This window comes from Cloeon dipterum, chromosome 3 (genome assembly GCF_949628265.1).
Source record: "Cloeon dipterum chromosome 3, ieCloDipt1.1, whole genome shotgun sequence".
Classification (NCBI taxonomy): Eukaryota; Metazoa; Arthropoda; class Insecta; order Ephemeroptera; family Baetidae; genus Cloeon; species Cloeon dipterum.
Window position 1 is genome coordinate 25,360,247 of NC_088788.1, and position 19,088 is coordinate 25,379,334.

Sequence of the window (19,088 nt, forward strand, 5' to 3'; positions counted from 1 at the left end):
AGGCTAGCATAAAAATAAATCCTATAATATCCTAAAATCTAAAATAAGGGTGAAATGGAATTTTATCTTGATAATGCTTACTTTAACTTCAAGTTTTATCTTAATTGAGACATTCAATAAGGCAGGTCCCATCTCACTCAGGATCATCTATTGTTTTTCATGATTCTTGTATATTTTAAGTAGTTTCCCCCTGAACCCATTTCCGAGGATCCGGAACGCCCCGATGAATTAATAAAAAATTAATGTTAACGTTTTTTATAATAGAAATATAAAAAATAAAGTTTGCCAGAAAGGGCAAAGACCACCATGTCTAACAATAAGTCTTGGACTGAAAAAAAATTGAAAATATCTAATTTTCTTATGTCCAGGCCTAAGATCAAAGTAATTTTAATTTCACGTTGAGTAATTTCTTGGAATATAAATATTAATCAGAAGCATGCAGTCAGATATTTAAAATTTTATATTTTAATCAAAAATGATTTTTCAAACGCAATATTAATGCGCAAATTCTCTAATTTAAATATTATTAATATTTGAATAAATCAAAGCAAACTGTCAGTACTGCCGGGATTTTGTTAACCATTTTTAATGACGGATAAAGATTTAATTATGAGTTCGTCATACAAAAACAATTTCATTTTCATTATAATTATAATTATCAGCATTGATTATGTAATAAATGCATGAGCTTGCGTTGTGAATTGGCAGCACTGTTGTAGGAGCAGCTTGTCTGGACTGATTCACAACTGCTTACAACAAATGAAGTACTACGTTGTTTCACTATCAGTAATACTTCTGCTTTTGGCTTGGTATATACAGGAGGATCCACAAACTCCAATCAATATGGAAATTAAGAACATAGCTTCTAATTTGGTCAAGAACGTGGCCACCGGAGAGGTATAAATAAATTTAAAAATTCAATTTTAACTGCGCGTATATCTTCTTGGTCTACAGCAGTTATTGTTTTGATTTGTTTAAATTTTTAAACCCCTTATGCAATTATGTAACCAGTCGGTGGCGATGTCCAGTGTTTGGGAAAAGCAGACTTCAGTGATCATCTTTTTTCGGCGCTGGGGCTGCGTGTTTTGCCGACTTTGGGCCCACGACCTGAAGCAAATAAGCCCACTGCTCAAGGAAAACAATGTGCGGCTAGTGGGAGTTGGTCCTGAGAACATTGGCGTCGAAGACTTTGTTGCTGGAAAATTCTTTGATGGTGGTAATAGAGATGAGCTTAATTGCTTTGCTGGCAATGAAAGCATATTTTCTCTCTTTGCAGAATTGTTCATCGACACTGATAAAAAGTCATACTCTGGACTTGGGTTCAAAAGGTTCAACTGGATCAGCGTAATTGTGGCTCTTTTTACCCGGGAATCGCGAGATGCTATCAGCAGAGTAATTTGTTCTTAATAGCCAAACAGAAATGGATTTGATTTCGAATATCAGGGTAAAGCAGCTAATGTTGGAGGAGACATGAAAGGCGACGGCCTCCAGAATGGAGGCGCCTTGATTGTTGGTCCAGGCGGAAAGTTGCTCTTCAGCTTCAAGCAAGACGGTCCGGCCGAACAAGTGCCAAACAGCAAAATTTTGGAGGCATGGCATTGCAACATAGTTGATACTATTGTAATTATAACTGCGACTTTGCTTTCAGGTGCTTGGGATCAAGGTCCCTGAGGGCATGAATGTCGATCAAAAGAGCCAACCAGATGCACAGTGTGACTTGCCAAAGAAGGGTTAATAATACCCCTCATTCGTGACTTGATTTTGCAAGACTGAATGCAATACAGTTTATTTGGGAAGGTTATTTACTCTGTGCAACAGCTATTCCTTCATTTTCTAATTTGTTATATAATTGTACTCTTATTATCAGTGTACATCAATGTTGATTTTTTCACAATTAATAAAAATATAAAATTTGTTGGTATAGCCAAATCTATGTACATATTTTTTATTTTAAAAACATGGATGCAGTACAAGTATTTTAATAAATTCAGTCGTCCATACATTGGATATGGAGAGGCATTATTTGTGTTTGTAACTTGGTTAATGAAGGCTATAGACGAATTTAAAACCCATGATCTTACTAAAAATTAACGCCTATGTTGCTTCATAAAATCCTCAAAATGGAAACTAGCTATATAAACTCCCAAGTTTGTTGATTAATTCTAGAGAAGAAAATCAAAATCATTTTTTCCTAACACAAAGAGTGAAGACCGTAATTTCCATCCAAAGCAATTTTCTCTGTGTATGCTTGGTATAAAAAAGACGCCAACGGTTTTATAATAATATGAACCTTGTATTTATAAATTTATTAATAATTTATTTATAATTTTTGCAACACGCAAATTTCGCTACAATCCGAATAGATACTGGTTATTATCCGATGGTTTCAAAGTGAACTGCGAATAATATCATACAAAAGCAGAGGCAATAGCAAAAATAATAATTGCATCATACGTTAACTCTTTATCTGAACCGGCTGCACCCAATTACGTAATGTTCTGAGTAAATTAAACTCACCTTTGTAGATAACCTCAGTCAATTCAAACTTCAGCGGCTGTCTTCGTTATCCAGTTTGTTTGTTTGTTTACATTCCCCATGCCGAGTACGCCATTTTTCTTATTTACCGCCACCGCCTTTGAAAACTACCGGCTCTTCCTGGCTCTTCCTGCGCAGCCAATGCACCACCGGTTTCGTCACTACGGCAGCACCAACCAATCATTCTCGTTGCTCTCGACAGTCTCGCCCCGTTTTTGCCCCTTTCTCTGGTTTTCGTCCTGTCCTGTGTGGTGTGTGTGTCTTGTGATCGAAAGTAGTGTACGATCAGGCAAGATGAACGACTCGGTAACTGATTTTGGCGAACGTAAGGGCTTCTAGGACACGTTTTATAGAACATAGGAAAGCCTGAAGAGGCCGACAAAATTTGGGCGATTACTGTGCAACTAGACGCTGGCCTGCCGCGTAGAAATGTGATTTCAAAAGACATGAAATTTTGTAAAATTGAATCTCAGTCAGGCTGGTTCCTCATCTGCTGCAACTGAAACGATAGCAAGGTCGCTTCATCCTTATTAAGACTCCGGCACAAAATAATGAATGGTATTTACGGTTTACTTGTAATTGACGAGATGGAATTTAATTTTTGTCTTTACATTATGTATGTATGCGTTATTAATATTCCATTCAATTTAAATCTCAACCCCTCATGAAGTTCTTTGCGTATGATACATACATACATACAAATCATTTTATTTTCCAGCGTGGAAATATGTATCACAATACTTAATTCCCTTAATTCATACATGTAATATACGTAACTCACCTTCAACATTAATTTCTTGTCTCATACATATTACGTAGAGATCAAAAGGAATTCTTAAAAATTATGTATTTTAATTTTTCACCTTACTCTGACCCTTATTTTGCAAAACATGTTTTTTTAATTTGAAGTTGCAACAATAATGTGTTTGAACAATTTAAAAATCTTTATGTTATGATAACAGTGGATTATTTTTCTCATTCAATATTTCCGTCGTTTTCGTTTTTGTGAAATAACAAGTAGTGTATGTATGTTAACAAATCTTGAAACTGTCCACTTCGTGGCACTGTTCAGTAAATTGTAGTTAATTACACAGATAGAGTTCCATTAAGACTCTATCAATTAAAGTAATTTATTTAATACATAAGCATCTTTGTATTTAGCAAGATAACTAATTTTGTCTTCTCTATTTTCAGGTATTTTCCTCGCTGTGAGTGAGGATTTGTCTGTGGCATTTTCCAAGTAGTGCTAAACTGGAGGAATGCCTACAATTCCAGCCTCAAAATTGGGTCAAAACAATGTCTCAGCCAGCCAGTCATCTTGTTGTATTCGCTTGCATGTATTTTACAAGGTAAATGATTGATGCAGAGCGTTGGTCACGCACGATTCTGCTGCTCCTTGGATCAATTAATGACACCACAGCAGCGACTTCCTGTGGCGGTGCACCTAATCTCATATTCATTGCCTCAACCACACGCCAAAGTCACATTTTTTTCCTCCTCAAGGGCCCTCCTGGAATATATAATAAATTATTATCATCGATTCATAGCATTGGTCTTAAGCCACATGGCAGGGAGAGAAATAACTTTCAATTAACTAAAAAATTAGGTCCCAATGACGAAAACATTTATTTTTTTATATGAAGATATTATATTTCCTTCAACCTCTTTGTTGCAGGTTGTTATTGCTTCAGTGATCATCTTAGTTATTCTACAATACTGCTTTAGTGCCATCACCGAAAGCCACAAATACGAGCCATGGTTTAGTATAAGCCACCCCCAATATCCACAAAATGCGCGTGGTAAACATATTGCCAGCTCGCCCACCGGCAGCCTTTTTGAAAGACATGAAAATGAATCACAAGCGTCAGCATCCACAAATGCCACAGACTCCGGTGGGAATCTTCCTAAATGTCCTCCTGTCCCACCACATTTGGGTTTGTGACTTAATATGGTAAAACTTCAATCTTACGCACTAAAAAATATTTTTAGAGGGTCCCATAACAGTTCATAAAGAAGACGTGTCCACCGAAGTGTTGGAGCAAAAGCTCGGCCAGAGTCTTCAGCCAGGAGGATTTGGCAAGCCGGCAAATTGTCTGGCCAAGGAGAGTGTAGCCATTATTGTGCCCTATCGCGCTCGAGAGACACACTTGAGAGTGTTGCTCGCGAATTTGCACCCATTGCTGCGCAGACAACAGCTGCAGTACGCGATTTTTGTAGTAGAACAAGCTGGCAATGGGCCGTTTAATCGTGCCATGCTGATGAACGTTGGCTACAAGGAGGCGCTCAGACTGAATAACTTCACCTGCTTCATATTCCATGATGTCGATCTGCTACCAGAGGATGACAGAAACATTTACTCCTGTCCTGAACAACCTCGGCATATGAGTGTTGCGGTTGACGTATTTTCATACAAGTAAGTTATTTTCCTTAGTATCCTCACATGGGAATGCTTGTAGTACAGAAAATTAAAAAGCTCATCACAGTTATAATAGAAAAATTCATTGACCACGGAAAGAATTTTATTAAAAATTAAAACATTTCTCCTGGAAAGGAAAGGGTTTGATAGAAACTGAAGTGATAACACACACTATATCTATTAATATTTTTATGATAGTAAATTGTTTATCATTTTTTGAAATTTTCCTCAGAGCATTTGATTTTCCATTTGGAACAACATAATAATCCATCATTTAATCTCCCCTTATGCAAAAAATTTATAATTTTCTGACCAAAACTAAAGGAAGTTGGAATCAAATTTTAACATGTTGTCTCGGGCTTTACACAAATTATAGCTTTTAAAGTACTAAATTATAAACATTTATTTAAATTATTTTGATCTATGTTCTTTAGAAAATCATAACTTACACGCCAATTATTCAAAATACTCAGTTTCTACTCAGGTAATTAATAAATTAAAGAAACTATTTGAGAATTTGTGATAACGCTTGTACAAATTACGAATGGCAAAATGAATTTCACACTGGGGAATTACACTGTATAATGATAAAAAAATTGTGTCAAAAAATGCCTAGTTTGATTCTTTTTAGGGACTCTGTAAAGCAATAGGTAATGCAATCAAACCTGGAGGTCATTATGGAATCGTGCCTTTTCCAGATTGCCGTACGCTGAGATATTTGGAGGCGTCAGCGCCATGAGAAAAGAGCAATTTGAACTTGTGAATGGTTTCTCCAATCTCTTTTGGGGTTGGGGTGGTGAAGATGATGATATGGCCAACCGCATCAAGTTCCACAAACTTCACATTTCAAGGTATCCAACCAACATAGCCCGTTACAAAATGCTAACTCACAAAAAGGAGAAGGCAAATCCAACCAGGTTAGTGTCGCAAATTTCATTTGATATCAACATTCAACTGCAAAACATTGTTTAGGTACAAGTTTCTGTACAGTGGAAAACGGCGGTTCAAGACAGACGGCCTGAACTCACTGAAGTATAGTCTCAAGAAGAGGGAGCTGAAGCCTTTGTACACATGGCTCTATGTAGACATCGGAAGCTCCAAAAGCAGCTGATGGCACGCCTGGGCTGATAAGATTTTGGGCCACCTGGTAAACTAAGGATCTGAATTTTGTATCTGGAAAGTGATTGTCTGATAAGATAAGGTATTATGGACAATATAGGACTTAACCTGTCACCCTGTAAGTTATAACAAGTGAGACAAATCTCAATATAAAATTTTTGATCATCCCGTCAACCGCTTTTGTATTTAGAATCTTAGAGGCAGCAGTGTTAAAATATTAGTACAGGCCAATTCTTCCAAAGTTAACAGCGAATCTTTTTGTCCTGGTTTTGTGATCAGGCTTGTGATATTAATAATATTTTGTCATTTGGAGGGTTAAATTCAGTTTTTTGCTGATATCATGCGTATCAGCTGGATTTGTTTTAACTGAAATTCCTCCATGTGTCTCGTTTTAATGCATCCTTGAATTGTTCCATGCTCAAAATCGGTGATAGGCTGTGTATATTTAGATCTGGTTGACTTCATTTGTTTAATGACGCACTCCAATGTAGAATCATTACAGTGATAAAATAGTTAAAATTTTGCCTAGTTATTTTTGCCTCTTCCTGGAGTATCAAGACATTTGATTCCATTGCATTTGCCATTTAAATCTCACTGATAAAAATATCACTAGCATTAGTTTCAAAACATTTGAAACATAACTAATTATTTTTGGCTAAAACCAACAGTAAAATCGATAATATCTCACAATAATTATCACTCCCTTGTCAGTTTATCTCAATTAAAAGAAATGAATGGTCTGCGTTGCATTGAGAATCATCCCTTAGTTTAGTACGAGTATCTTTTAATTGAGATAACTAATTATATTAGATTTTTAAATGATCCGACCCACTGCAAATGTATCAGAAACTGAAATTGTCTGAAAAAATCCATGAGAAAGTGCGTTAGAATGATTTCATCAATATTGTAGTAAATGTTGCACATCTCTAGTCACTTAATGATTGGATGGCAATGTACATTGGAGATGTTGGTACATTCATACTTTTAAATAAATTTGCCCACCAGCCAAACGGCAAAATGGCCCCAACCTGTCATTCCAAAGAGTTAAAAATAAAGTTTGTTAATTAATGAATACGCGAAATAATATCAAAGATTTTTATTTCTTTTAAGTAAAAAATTAGGAATATATTCTACATTGTGACATAAAATATAATACGGTATTAAGTATACTGGATTGGATTCGAAAATTCTGATAGCAGATCTGCAGTTGACAGTATGCTGATCACGTTTTCTTCCCAATTTGCACGGCTTGTGGCGTTTCTTGGACTTGGGTGTGGTATTTCCAAAACCTAATCGAAACACAAAACCATTTTTAGTCATGAGCCAATTTTTTTTAGCAAACTTGCCTTTTGGGATTTATCGAAAGTCTTAATCACACTCCTGGCTCTCTTTTCGGCAAACCGTCCCACACTGATAATATATTTGCAACCCAGAACATCCAGTGAATAACTCAAGGCTATTGAACATAAGTTGAATAGTTGTTCTTTACTGCTTCCAGCCTAACAAGTTCCATGGAATTAGAAAACAACTCTTGACCATTTTAGATCTCACTTTAACTTCATCTGGTGTTAAGTTGCGTCCAGAGGTTCCCATGAAAATCAGCGGGCAAAAATTGTGAACACAAAGATTTAGCAAAGCCTGCTGCGCTGGGCAGTCATTTGTCAGTTTTTTTATAACTCCCCATAATCTGGAAAAATCAGAATATTAATTGTGATTTTTTAAGGCAAATTAGCAATACTTTGCCCCGCTAACTTCCTTCCTGTGGCATTTGAGGCCTGTTACTTTTTTCGCTGGATGCTGTGGACTGGGCTGGCCAATAAAGCCACCTAACTCTTCCAATCCAAGATAATATTTAACTGTGTCTATGTCCCCAAATGGAACCTGGTGTAAATATGTAAGATTCATTTGAGTAAATGATATAATTGACCGCTGAAAGATTTACCCCAGTTTGACCCATTCCCCAGGGACCAGGGTTCATTCCTAAAATAAGTATTCGCTTTGTTGCTATACAAAATCGTTGCAAGAAATAAAAGTAAAGTCCGCCAGCATATTCCATGGGGTTATACGTCATAAAAACTGGATCAGAAAAATGCACAGGCTTTAGTTGTTGACTTAGCCAGACTTGTATATTAAAGAATTGTGTTGCGGTATCGCTATTTGGCACCATGGAAAGAGGATGAGGATATGATGTGCTGCTAGTGGGAACGTTTCCTTGTTCATCGTCATCACATTGAGCCATTTTTCTCTGCTAGAAAAAAATCAGTAAAGTTTCATGTTTTACAATAATTTTTTAGATACAATTAAAATAAAAAAAATGGGAAAATATAAAAGCTTATAATCCCAAATAAATTTTGATACGCAGAACGCAGAGGTGTCAGAGAGGTGACTTAGACACCAACATTAAATTTAAACTTTTGACTCAAGCGTTGCAGTAAGTTAAGTAACTCATCATCACCAAAAAGGAGGTCTGAATCGATATTCTGAATATTGGCTCTGGTTGGCATCACAATTTTATAATATTATTTATAACTAGATAGCTACATCTACTATGGTTGGCACCCTTGAAGAAAATTAGGTTCTGGTTTGTAAATTATGCGCACGCGCAAGTATGGCGCTCAGCTTATGTTGTGTCTGATGTGATCAGGAGTAGGAAGTCGAGAGTCGAGATCATTCAGGAATCGTTTGGCTTGATGATCGCTGATCAATGTTTGTGTACAGTACATTCACATTCTTGATTTGCGACTTTGCGTTGCTTGATTTTGAGGACAGCACCTATTAGTGCTTTTCTTTACAACGCAAGGCTAAAGGAATAGGAAAAATAAGCAAAGCATTACAAAAACCCTGCAGGTATATATGTAATTATATTTATGTAATATATAATGCTGATGCATGAATTTGTAATTTTGGTTCTTAATTTTACTCACTCGACTTTATAATGTAATGTACCTATAACCAGAATTATCCTCGCTCAATTTTGTCTCGACAACGTTCAATGCAATCAGAATTTAGACTTCTAACAATAATACGTAGGCAATAGAAAAATTAGAAAAACATTGCTAAATATTTAGATTTTTAATTACCATTTTGGCAAATGTGAGCAGTATTTAAATAATCATTGCTCATAGGGATATGTACATACATCATACACATAACATAGAAGACTTAAGGATTTAATATATACATAGATACATAATTTTGATTTTTCAGTTTATTCTCCTATCAACAAAATGGACGAGATTCAAAAATTAAAACAACTGTCGCTGATTTCTAAAGTTTGCACTGAATTGGAAAACCATTTGGGGATAGCCGATAAAGACTTAGGTTTGTATGGTCACAATATTATCACACTCCACAGTCTGCATGAACTTATTGTCTTGGAGAAAAAAATATTTATAAAATAATTTTCCTTCAGCTGAGTTCATTATTGCCCTTGCCAAAACGAACACAACGTTCCAGAACTTTAAAAAGGCACTAACAGAGAATGGCGCAGACTTCTCAGTGAGTACTCAAGATTTTTAAAACTTGTGGATTTCATTCAACTTAATTTTTATAATTATAGGATTCTCTTATTGGCAATCTGCTGCGTATAATCCAGCACATGGCGAAATTTTCCAATGCCAAAGAAGTGGAAGAAAAGAAAGTAGACAAAGACCTTCTTTCAACCAACTTTCCTGGCCTTGCGATTGCCAATGACCCTAACTACTACAGCAAAAGTAAAGAAGATTCTCCTAAAAATGACGCTGAAGTGTCAGATGCCATGGCTGCACTAACTGCTCTTGCTCCAACCAGCAACAAAAAGTATGCTTTTTCTCACCATCGCACATTGCGATGTTTCATTTTGTTTGGTTTTAGAATTAAAGAAGAGGTCCTGTCTGATGATGAAAATACAAAAATTGAAAGAAAAAGCAGAAAAAGAAGCAGAAGCCGCGATAGAGATCGCAATCGCAGCAGAAGCAGAAGTCGCGAAAGAGACAGAAATCGAAGCAGAGACAGGAAGAGAAGAAGGAGCCAAGACCAATCAAAGAGGAGAAAGAGCAGAAGCCGGGATCGCTTAAGAAACAGAAGCAGAGACAGAAAGCGAAGAAGCAGAAGTGACGAACGAAGGAAAGATAGAAGAAGTCCAGCAAGGGATGATTCTAGAAGGAACAGAAGTAGGTCGAGGGAAAAGGAGCTTCCCGACGTGCCTTGTCCTGGACAGGTGAGGATTCAGTTTATTCTTTTGTTGATTTCTTAAACAATCTGTTTGATTGTAGATCTACAAAGGAAAAGTAACCAATGTAGTTGCATTTGGTTGTTTTGTTCAAATGGAAGGAATGCGAAAAAGATGGGAAGGTCTAGTTCACATTTCACAACTAAGGAAAGAAGGGCGAGTTTCAGAAGCATCAGAGGTTGTACAAAGGGGACAAAAAGTCAAGGTGAGAACACTCAATTTCAATTTTAAGTTTTTTTATAATTGAGGTTATTTGTCTAACTGAATCACAGGTGAAAGTCTTGACCTTCACTGGCCAAAAGGTTTCATTGTCGATGAAAGAAGTTGATCAAGACACTGGAGAAGATCTCAATCCATCCATAGTTTGGAAACCTGGAAAAGAAGGGTTAGTGAATTCGTACAAAGCAATTTTTTACTTACATGACATTGAAATATTTTCTAGACAACTTAATACAGGTGTTAAACACACCTGTCCTTTATATACTTTGTCAAATTGCTGAAATAAATAATTTGAATTTCAGGGAAGAGCTGATGGATCGAAATCCTGATTTGCCGGTGTCATCACTAGTTGATCAGTCAATGGCAAAACCAAATGAGACAGGACGGGCTAGGAAGGTGCAGAGAATGACCTCTCCTGAGCGCTGGGAAATCAAGCAGATGCTCTCTGCTAATTGTATCGACAAGTCCGAACTGCCCGACTTTGACGAAGAGACGGGATTGCTTCCCAAGGAGAACGAAGAGGAGGCTGACATAGAAATCGAGCTTGTGGAGGATGAACCTCCATTCCTGCAAGGTCACGGAAGGATGCTGCACGAGTTGAGCCCAGTAAGGATTGTTAAAAATCCTGATGGCTCACTCGCGCAGGCAGCAATGATGCAGTCAGCGCTGGCTAAGGAAAGAAGAGAAGTGAAAATGCTGCAGCGAGAACAAGAAATGGATTCGCAGGCCTCTGGCTCCAACAAAAACTGGACTGATCCATTGCCTGAAGGTTTGTTCCTGATGCTAAACATTTTTTTCTTTTTTCTGTTCCGATTTGTTTATTTACCCATTTTAAATTTATTTAAAGTTAATTTTATTTAGAATTGGCAGCATTTAAAAATTTAAAAAAAAAATTATGGTGATTGTAATTAGTTGAAGTGCTTTTTTTAAAATCTTACTTTCTCTGGTTTTTAATATAGTTTAACTAGTTTTGAAATTTAACCAAATGAAAAAATCGTTCTTGGTTGATGCCAATGAATGCAGAAGAATGTGAGGTTGTCGTAATTTACTAAAGCAATTAAATGCAGCTTCCTCGATGTGTGGCACTTAGCAAGCTGTTAATTTTTCCATATTTATATCAAATATGTCCTGCATCACCAGTTTCGGCTGCTGGTTGCAGCTCTAATTCATGAGCAAGAATTGAAATATGAATTTTAATAAGAGTTTGTCACCACATTTTTAACTCTCTACGCTATATTCAGTTTTTCTAAATTTATCTAAATATCATGACACTACCAAACACTTGGTTTAAAAAAAAATTGTGATTTTGTAGAAGCAGACCAGAATCAGGGAGTATCTTCTCGAGGTATGGGTTTGATGGCGCAAGACTTGCCAGAGTGGAAGAAGCACGTTATCGGAGGGAAGAAGAGCTCATTTGGCAAGAAAACAAACATGTCAATATTAGAACAAAGACAAAGTTTGCCTATCTACAAACTGAAGGATGACTTAATAAAAGTATGTCTACCCAAATAAAGTTTTTATAATTTTAATAACTTTTTTTACAAGGCTGTGACTGAGAACCAAATTCTTATTGTAATTGGTGAAACTGGGTCTGGTAAAACAACTCAAATCACTCAGTATTTGGCTGAGGCTGGATTCACTAGTAGAGGTAAGTTGACAGTTAAATTTAAAAATTGCAAAACCCAAATAATATTTTTGCAGGAAAAATTGGTTGTACACAACCCCGTCGTGTCGCTGCAATGTCAGTTGCGAAGAGAGTTTCAGAGGAATTTGGATGTCGATTGGGGCAAGAAGTGGGATATACAATTCGTTTTGAGGACTGCACAAGTCCTGAGACTGCTATTAAGTATATGACAGATGGTATGCTGTTGCGAGAGTGCTTGGTCGACTCAGACCTAAAGAACTACGCGGTTATCATGTTGGACGAAGCTCACGAAAGAACCATTCATACAGATGTCTTGTTTGGTAACATAATAAAAAATATGGTTTCTATTTGCTAAAAAAATTTTATACGCAGGTCTTTTAAAGCAGTCCGTACAGAAGCGGCCAGAGTTGAAACTAATTGTAACCTCAGCAACGCTGGACTCTGTCAAGTTCTCGCAGTATTTCTTTGCTGCCCCAATTTTCACAATTCCAGGAAGAACCTTCCCTGTTGAAGTTTTGTACACCAAGGAGCCTGAAACTGACTATCTTGACGCTTCACTTATCACAGTCATGCAAATCCACTTGAGGTATGTTAAAATAATTGCTAAACTTTGAGAGAAATATTTATCGAAATGGTCTGTTTTCAGAGAGCCTCCCGGTGACGTTCTTCTTTTCCTCACTGGCCAAGAAGAAATCGACACCGCCTGCGAAATTTTGTATGAAAGGATGAAGTCTCTTGGTCCAGATGTGCCAGAACTAATTATTCTCCCCGTCTATTCTGCACTTCCTTCTGAAATGCAAACAAGAATTTTTGATCCTGCACCGCCAGGCTCCCGAAAAGTCGTCATTGCCACCAACATTGCTGAAACTTCATTGACCATCGATGGAATCTACTACGTAGTAGATCCAGGATTTGTGAAACAAAAGGTTTACAGCTCAAAGACAGGCATGGACTCGTTGGTGGTGACACCAATTTCTCAAGTAAGTCTATTCTTATTAATATGAATCCAAAGTTGGAGAAAAACAGGATTTCTTAAAGTTAGTAGGGACTGGAGTGGGTTAGCGAATTTCATATCTTCTCTAAGAAAGCCCGTTTAAAACACTAATTTGTTACTTGTCAAGACGGAAGGTTACTTAATCATTATTCCTTAGGCTCAAGCTAAGCAAAGAGCAGGCCGTGCCGGTCGCACTGGACCAGGAAAGTGCTATCGTCTGTACACAGAACGTGCGTACAGAGATGAAATGCTGCCAACGCCTGTGCCTGAGATTCAGCGCACAAATTTGGCCACAACTGTGCTGCAGTTGAAGACCATGGGTATTAATGACCTGATTCACTTTGACTTCATGGACGCCCCACCTGTGGAGTCTTTGATCATGGCTCTGGAGCAGCTGCACTCGCTCTCTGCCCTGGATAGTGAAGGCCTCTTGACCAAACTTGGTCGAAGGGTAAGTTTTTCAATTAAATGATTCTTGAGAATAGTGACAATATATAATTATATTTTAGATGGCTGAATTTCCACTGGAACCCAACCTTTCCAAGTTGCTGATCATGTCTGTCCATCTCAATTGCTCTGACGAAGTTCTCACAATTGTCTCCATGTTGTCTGTCCAAAACGTCTTTTACCGACCTAAGGACAAGCAAGCCCTGGCCGATCAAAAGAAGGCAAAATTCAACCAGGCTGAGGGCGACCACATCACGCTTTTAACTGTTTACAACTCTTGGAAGACCAACAAGTTTTCAAACGCCTGGTGCTATGAAAATTTTGTTCAAATTCGGACACTTAAAAGAGCTCAAGATGTCCGCAAGCAGCTCCTGGGAATTATGGACAGGTAGTTGTTAGTCTTTATCCCGGCTTAGTCATTGATATAATTTGCTCAAAATCGTGTTTTAAAATGTTTTTGCTCTTTCTAGGCACAAATTGGATGTTGTTTCATGTGGCAAGAATACTGTCAACGTTCAGAAAGCGATTTGCTCTGGTTTCTTCAGAAACGCAGCCAAGAAGGACCCTCAGGAGGGCTACCGTACACTTGTTGACAGCCAAGTGGTGTTCATCCACCCGTCTAGTTCACTTTTCAACAGACAACCAGAATGGTAATTGAGATTCACGTAGACTTGTTGCATCAAAACTAACATAATTTTAACCTCTATTCCAGGGTTATATATCACGAGCTGGTTCAAACCACCAAGGAGTACATGAGAGAGGTGACAGCCATTGACCCCAAGTGGCTGGTTGAGTACGCGCCTTCCTTCTTTAAATTCTCTGACCCGACCAAGCTGAGCAAATTCAAGAAGAACCAGAGACTGGAGCCGCTCTACAACAAGTACGAGGAGCCAAATGCCTGGCGTATTTCCCGCGTTAGAAGAAGGCGAAACTAAGATTAGAGGCTTTGTCAACGTATTATTAAGGTCAATATAAATTAGATTTTACTCCCAAAATTTTTTCGAGAGTTATTGGAAAAATACCAGTTGAAGAATGTCGGTTGTTAATATAATAAATTACTATTTTTTATACAAATTGGCAACTTTAGAGTACATATTAAGCAGTCTGGTTATCTTCCGGTGCGCGTTACGTTTCTTTGAGGTCGTTGCTGACTTCCTCTCCTTTTGTTTCTATTTTGAGCCGCCGCCGCTGCCTTCTGAGCTTGCTTGCGTCTCTCGAGTGCCGCTTGGCGATTTTTGTTCCTGTTGGGGAATCCTTGAGCAAACGGTGGGTTTGCGTTTGTTGTCAAGTAGTATTCGCCACGAGCTCTGTTCAATTTCCAATAATTAAATTTTATCAAATATTAAGGGTCTCAGTACTCACGAGTGCGGGCAGTCCTCGCCCATTAAAATGTAGTCGCTGTCTTTTGGATCGCACAATCCAAAAAGATAGGAAAAGAAGTTGGCGCACGGCGAGGCGTAAAATCCCTTTTCCGTAATGATTGACTCGATAAAGTAAGGCGTCACCTTCGTGTGGTCGCAAGAAAGCGTCTCTGAAATAAAAAAAACTTTTGAGTTCGCTGAGATGCAGTGAAATCTAAAGAAATGTACCAAAGAGCGTTCCACCACATCCGGGCTGAGAAGTTCCACCGTTGACGTAGAAATCGGCGTGTCCGTTCGGACCCCATTGACCAAGAATTCCCGCACCAGTGTGAATTATATCGACAAAGTGTGCGTCAGTCAGATCCAAGTCGCGTGAGCTGTTGGAACCTTGATAAAATACTACTGACGGGTCCAGACCTGAAAGAGGGGGTTTGCGTTAAAAATCAATATTTGACCATTTTTGAGAATAAACAACAATAATAACTTGGGAGATTTCAACTCCAGCATCTTGCAACCAATCTTTTTATCCTAAAAATGCAAGCTTTTATGTTTTCGAAAGTATTTTTGAACTGAATAGGGCTATAAAATTACAATTATTATTTATGTTCAGCATAAAAGTCTCCGCTCTCTTTTTCAAGAGTTCATTTTGTTAGTGCGGCGGCCAATTACGAATAAACCAACAGCTCATTGTTATTTCATTAATTTCTGTATTAAAAAATTGATGTTACATCATTCGCCTTTACTAAATCGTTAGTAGAGTAAAGTTTCCGCAAATTTCAGCTTTTACATTCAACAAGTAAATGTTTAGAAAGTAATAATTTGTCCGCGATGAAATAAATTTTTATGAGACGACCGATCAACAGTCTGAAAAATATGAGAGCTTCTACTTTTTACTCTTTAAATACCTGTTATGCGACCGATTTTTCCGAAATTGATGTAGTTGGCGGTGAGACCGGCGATGTGCGCACCGACACTGTAACCAATGAGGTGAAGGGAGTCCGGCGTTGTCCCGCTGACCTGGTCCAGGTAGTAAAGCAGCTGGGCGATGCAGCGTGCGCAGAAACGCGGTCCCCAGCCGACTTGACTGAGGCAGGGCTCCTTCACCAGAGTGCCGTAGTCGACGATGATTATATTGTAGTCGCCACGGATGAAGTAAGCTGCCGAAGTGAATGAATCAGAACGCATGACAATTGATCGCAGTCAATAGCTCGGAAAAAAAGAGATCTTGTTTTCGCCTTGGAGCGTGGTGAACAAGCGATCTTGATCTTGAAATGGAAACCAGTCTCGCGCGAAACTGGTGCTCATCGCACGTCGGCAATTTCACTTTTTCACTGACGCCTCTCCGTTTATTATCGTACCTTCTCTCATGTCTGGACTCGGAGATAGGTTTCTTCCTCCGCCGAAGCCGTGTATGACGACCTTTGTAGGGTGCTTCACGTTGAAGTTTGAGGCCACCAATGACATCGGATCGTTCACGTCAATCACATCCGGATCATTTTGAGTTTGTCTGCATTTATTTATTTACAGTTAAATTCAGATTTTAGACTATAAATGAAAGGAAATACCTCGTGTAAAGGTAAAATTTTATCCTTGGGTGAGGGCAGGTATATGGTTTATTAAGACACGATCCGGTTACAAAAAGATCCGTCACAGTTTGTGGCTGCTTGCTTGGCTCCACGGCATTATTGTCGTTTTGTCTTTGAGGCCTTCTGTTCCTCGCAAGGCTTGAGTTGTTTGCTGCAATAAAGTCAATTTGTGAGTTTCACATGAAAACGATCGAGTCTATGACTAATTTGAAATTTTTTCTCTCGCTGAACCTTGATTGTGAAGATTTCCGAGCCTACAATTTTTTAAAATTAACGAGTACTCCTACGTGGAAATAAATTCATGATAGTCAGCTAATAGTGAAATTCTGCGTGTATTTCTGTTTTATTAATTTTTAAATCAACGTAGAATTTTTCAAAAAGTGTGAATTCCATTGAATAATTAACTTACTTCTACTAATGTCAGTTGACATTTTCATTTGAGACAAATTTGAAATAAAAATGTGAGTAATTTTTTTAGTCCTCTAATAATGAGAAAATTAATAGCAACAGAAATAATTTGGACATATTCATAAACACTTTAACGAAATTCTTGGATTTTTAATTCTTTAATAATATAACAGAATAACTCATCCTATTATAGATTTTCACCTAGTCATGGCTAAAAGGCAAAAAAATTGCCAGCATTACACTGAGCAATGAATGGAAAGGCACCAAGTAGTACTATTTTTTGTATTTGTTCCAAATGATGTCATAATCTGCTGTAATAATTAATAATTTTAAGGTGTTTTGCAACAGCGAGCTTGCTTTTCATAATAGCATAATAGTAGCCCGGGGAGATTAAACCACTGTTTTGGCATCACATCACGTTTGCTTTCTTTTGTCTGGCAGGTAGGAGGAAACGCGTACGCGTGTGTTCCTCCTATTAATAATGAGCACGTATGCTACCGTTGCTGGAGAAAATTTCAATAATCACACAGCACTTTAACGTTTTACTTCATGCACGATGACATATTATATCCAGAGTGAATCTGCGGATTTCCCCGACGTGTTATGCACTTCGCAAGATTCATCACGCGTGTATACTTACATTTACTTAAGCAAAAAAGTAGAGTGCGTGCTCTGTGAAAGTGTTCCTGGCCGCGGAAACTTTTGCGGCATTTATTCAGAGAGCAACGGCAAAAAAGAAACGATTGCAAATGAAGTGGTTGATTTTTGCTCTGCATTCACTTTTTCTTCGCCTTGTGTTTCGTGATTTCAAAGAATTTGCTCCGCTAGTAACTCGCTTGGAATATAATGCTGCTTGTTGGCAATTTTCTTTTTCGGTGACTCTCTCGTTACAGGTGGTTATCCAGAGCAGCGGTTAGTGTAATTCGATAAGAATGTGCTGATAGCTCAAGTAAACTGATTCTTAAATAAGAGCTTTCTCGTGATGGAGGGTGGAGGTAATTGCAGAGTGCAACCAGCGGTCTAGTCTGAAGGTGTTTGTAGAATAAGTAGTTCAAGATCAAAAGTTATTTGCCATGATCACTTTCAACCGGGATTTCGCCTTAAAGAACAAACGGAAAATGCAAAATATTCACAAAAATTAGAAAACTTCCATAGCAATAAACCCGTAATATTAAAGACTTTATTTTAGAAACATGGAATAGAAACTTCGCGAGATCCTTCTGATGACCAGCGGATTATTTATAGCTTGTTGTCATTGACTGGAATTCCCATACGCTCCAGGTACAATTTCCGTATTTTCACCTTCACATGATGATACAAAATCCGGTTTTGCGATATTTATGCAGCAAGGCGAATAGGTTTTCAAGTATAAAGATAAGTAATAAACATGATATAGAAGGGTGCATAGTTAAAATCGATTAAAATAAACTAGATCGAACATTCGACGGCATTCTCCTTTAAATCTTCAAAAAATGCGCTGTTCAGCAATTTTAAAGGCTACTTAACTCTCCTACTTGTCAAACAATCGCATCCTAGTTTTTTTGGGCTTCGTTAAAACATAAATAAAACGTTTTTATCTTTTAAATTGGCTTGCTGATCATATAGAACAAATTTTGTTTTTTAAAGAAATTGCTGCATTCAAGATTAATATTTGAGGACTTTCAAAATTCTCATTTTTATTTGATCGCATTTTCTTTAGCAACTTAAAATAAAATTTGGAAATACTCACGGATTGCACTATTTTGCCCAACCAGTGCGGCGATTGCGACCAGGACCAGAGTAAAAAGGTTCGTCATGTCCAAGTCAACGTTTTCGGCACTGACCTCGAAAGCAAATGCACGTGCTCGGAAAGAAATGCAGCAGCACGTCGGCGAAGTCTTCTTTCTCCGCCACGCTCACTCACTACTGCAAAAGTGAAAGTTACTCTCGTATTTGCTTCAGCGCTCTTGAGGAGAGCGAGTCCGAGATCGAGAGCTATTGGCGGGCGAGCGCTACTCTTTCCATCGTTTGAACAGAAGTAGAGGGATTATCTCACTCAACTCAATCACACGCTGGATTGTATAAGGAATGATTTTACATTTTAGTGTCCCAGTATGTTGATAAACTGGACTCGTGCTTCTTGTACAGTGCAAATAAAAATATTGAACT

The 19,088-nt window shown here is 37.9% G+C and overlaps 6 protein-coding genes across 10 annotated transcripts in view; 3 read left to right on the plus strand and 3 right to left on the minus strand.

Annotated features, from left to right (window-relative positions):
* LOC135941557 (centrosome-associated protein 350-like) overlaps nt 1-2,625 on the minus strand; it is a 102,942-nt gene extending 100,317 nt beyond the window's left edge. For both annotated transcript variants that reach the window (XR_010574992.1, XM_065487176.1), the window contains exon 1: nt 2,518-2,625. The gene's annotated coding sequence lies outside the window, so the exon portion shown is untranslated. The remainder of the gene's footprint in view (nt 1-2,517) is intronic.
* Nucleotides 712-1,933, plus strand: LOC135941569 (prostamide/prostaglandin F synthase-like). Its single transcript, XM_065487194.1, has 5 exons — nt 712-897; nt 1,012-1,216; nt 1,277-1,392; nt 1,444-1,590; nt 1,649-1,933. The coding sequence occupies exons 1-5, from the start codon at nt 760-762 to the stop codon at nt 1,733-1,735; spliced, it is 693 nt and encodes a 230-aa protein (XP_065343266.1). The 5' UTR covers nt 712-759; the 3' UTR covers nt 1,736-1,933.
* Nucleotides 2,626-2,723: 98 nt separating the features above from the next.
* On the plus strand, nt 2,724-7,161 carry LOC135941565 (beta-1,4-N-acetylgalactosaminyltransferase bre-4-like). 4 transcript variants are annotated; one of them, XM_065487185.1, is made up of 7 exons: nt 2,762-2,966; nt 3,013-3,093; nt 3,730-3,884; nt 4,211-4,469; nt 4,525-4,948; nt 5,650-5,868; nt 5,924-7,161. In XM_065487185.1, exons 3-7 carry the CDS (start codon nt 3,795-3,797, stop codon nt 6,060-6,062), a joined length of 1,131 nt encoding a protein of 376 aa, XP_065343257.1. In that variant the 5' UTR covers nt 2,762-2,966; nt 3,013-3,093; nt 3,730-3,794; the 3' UTR covers nt 6,063-7,161. The 4 variants fall into 4 exon arrangements, with proteins under 4 accessions (XP_065343260.1, XP_065343257.1, XP_065343258.1 ...); XM_065487186.1 differs by having other exon boundaries at nt 2,762-2,958; nt 3,009-3,093; XM_065487187.1 differs by having other exon boundaries at nt 2,874-2,966; nt 3,009-3,093.
* On the minus strand, nt 7,152-8,560 carry Smug (Single-strand-selective monofunctional uracil-DNA glycosylase). Its single transcript, XM_065487189.1, has 6 exons — nt 8,526-8,560; nt 8,013-8,318; nt 7,809-7,951; nt 7,622-7,757; nt 7,417-7,569; nt 7,152-7,359 (listed from the first exon to the last, which is right to left on the minus strand). Exons 2-6 carry the CDS (start codon nt 8,307-8,309, stop codon nt 7,231-7,233), a joined length of 858 nt encoding a protein of 285 aa, XP_065343261.1. The 5' UTR covers nt 8,310-8,318; nt 8,526-8,560; the 3' UTR covers nt 7,152-7,230.
* Nucleotides 8,561-8,720: 160 nt separating this feature from the next.
* On the plus strand, nt 8,721-14,580 carry pea (ATP-dependent RNA helicase pea). Its single transcript, XM_065487177.1, has 17 exons — nt 8,721-8,917; nt 9,278-9,391; nt 9,483-9,568; nt 9,630-9,868; nt 9,923-10,268; nt 10,324-10,485; nt 10,553-10,665; nt 10,802-11,268; nt 11,812-11,993; nt 12,045-12,147; nt 12,201-12,464; nt 12,517-12,730; nt 12,791-13,124; nt 13,296-13,589; nt 13,648-13,973; nt 14,056-14,235; nt 14,298-14,580. The coding sequence occupies exons 2-17, from the start codon at nt 9,298-9,300 to the stop codon at nt 14,518-14,520; spliced, it is 3,627 nt and encodes a 1,208-aa protein (XP_065343249.1). The 5' UTR covers nt 8,721-8,917; nt 9,278-9,297; the 3' UTR covers nt 14,521-14,580.
* Nucleotides 14,581-14,620: 40 nt separating this feature from the next.
* On the minus strand, nt 14,621-18,863 carry LOC135941564 (pancreatic lipase-related protein 2-like). The gene is made up of 7 exons (XM_065487184.1): nt 18,670-18,863; nt 16,512-16,683; nt 16,305-16,453; nt 15,852-16,103; nt 15,175-15,363; nt 14,948-15,116; nt 14,621-14,892 (listed from the first exon to the last, which is right to left on the minus strand). Exons 1-7 carry the CDS (start codon nt 18,734-18,736, stop codon nt 14,694-14,696), a joined length of 1,197 nt encoding a protein of 398 aa, XP_065343256.1. The 5' UTR covers nt 18,737-18,863; the 3' UTR covers nt 14,621-14,693.
* Nucleotides 18,864-19,088: the final 225 nt, after the last annotated feature.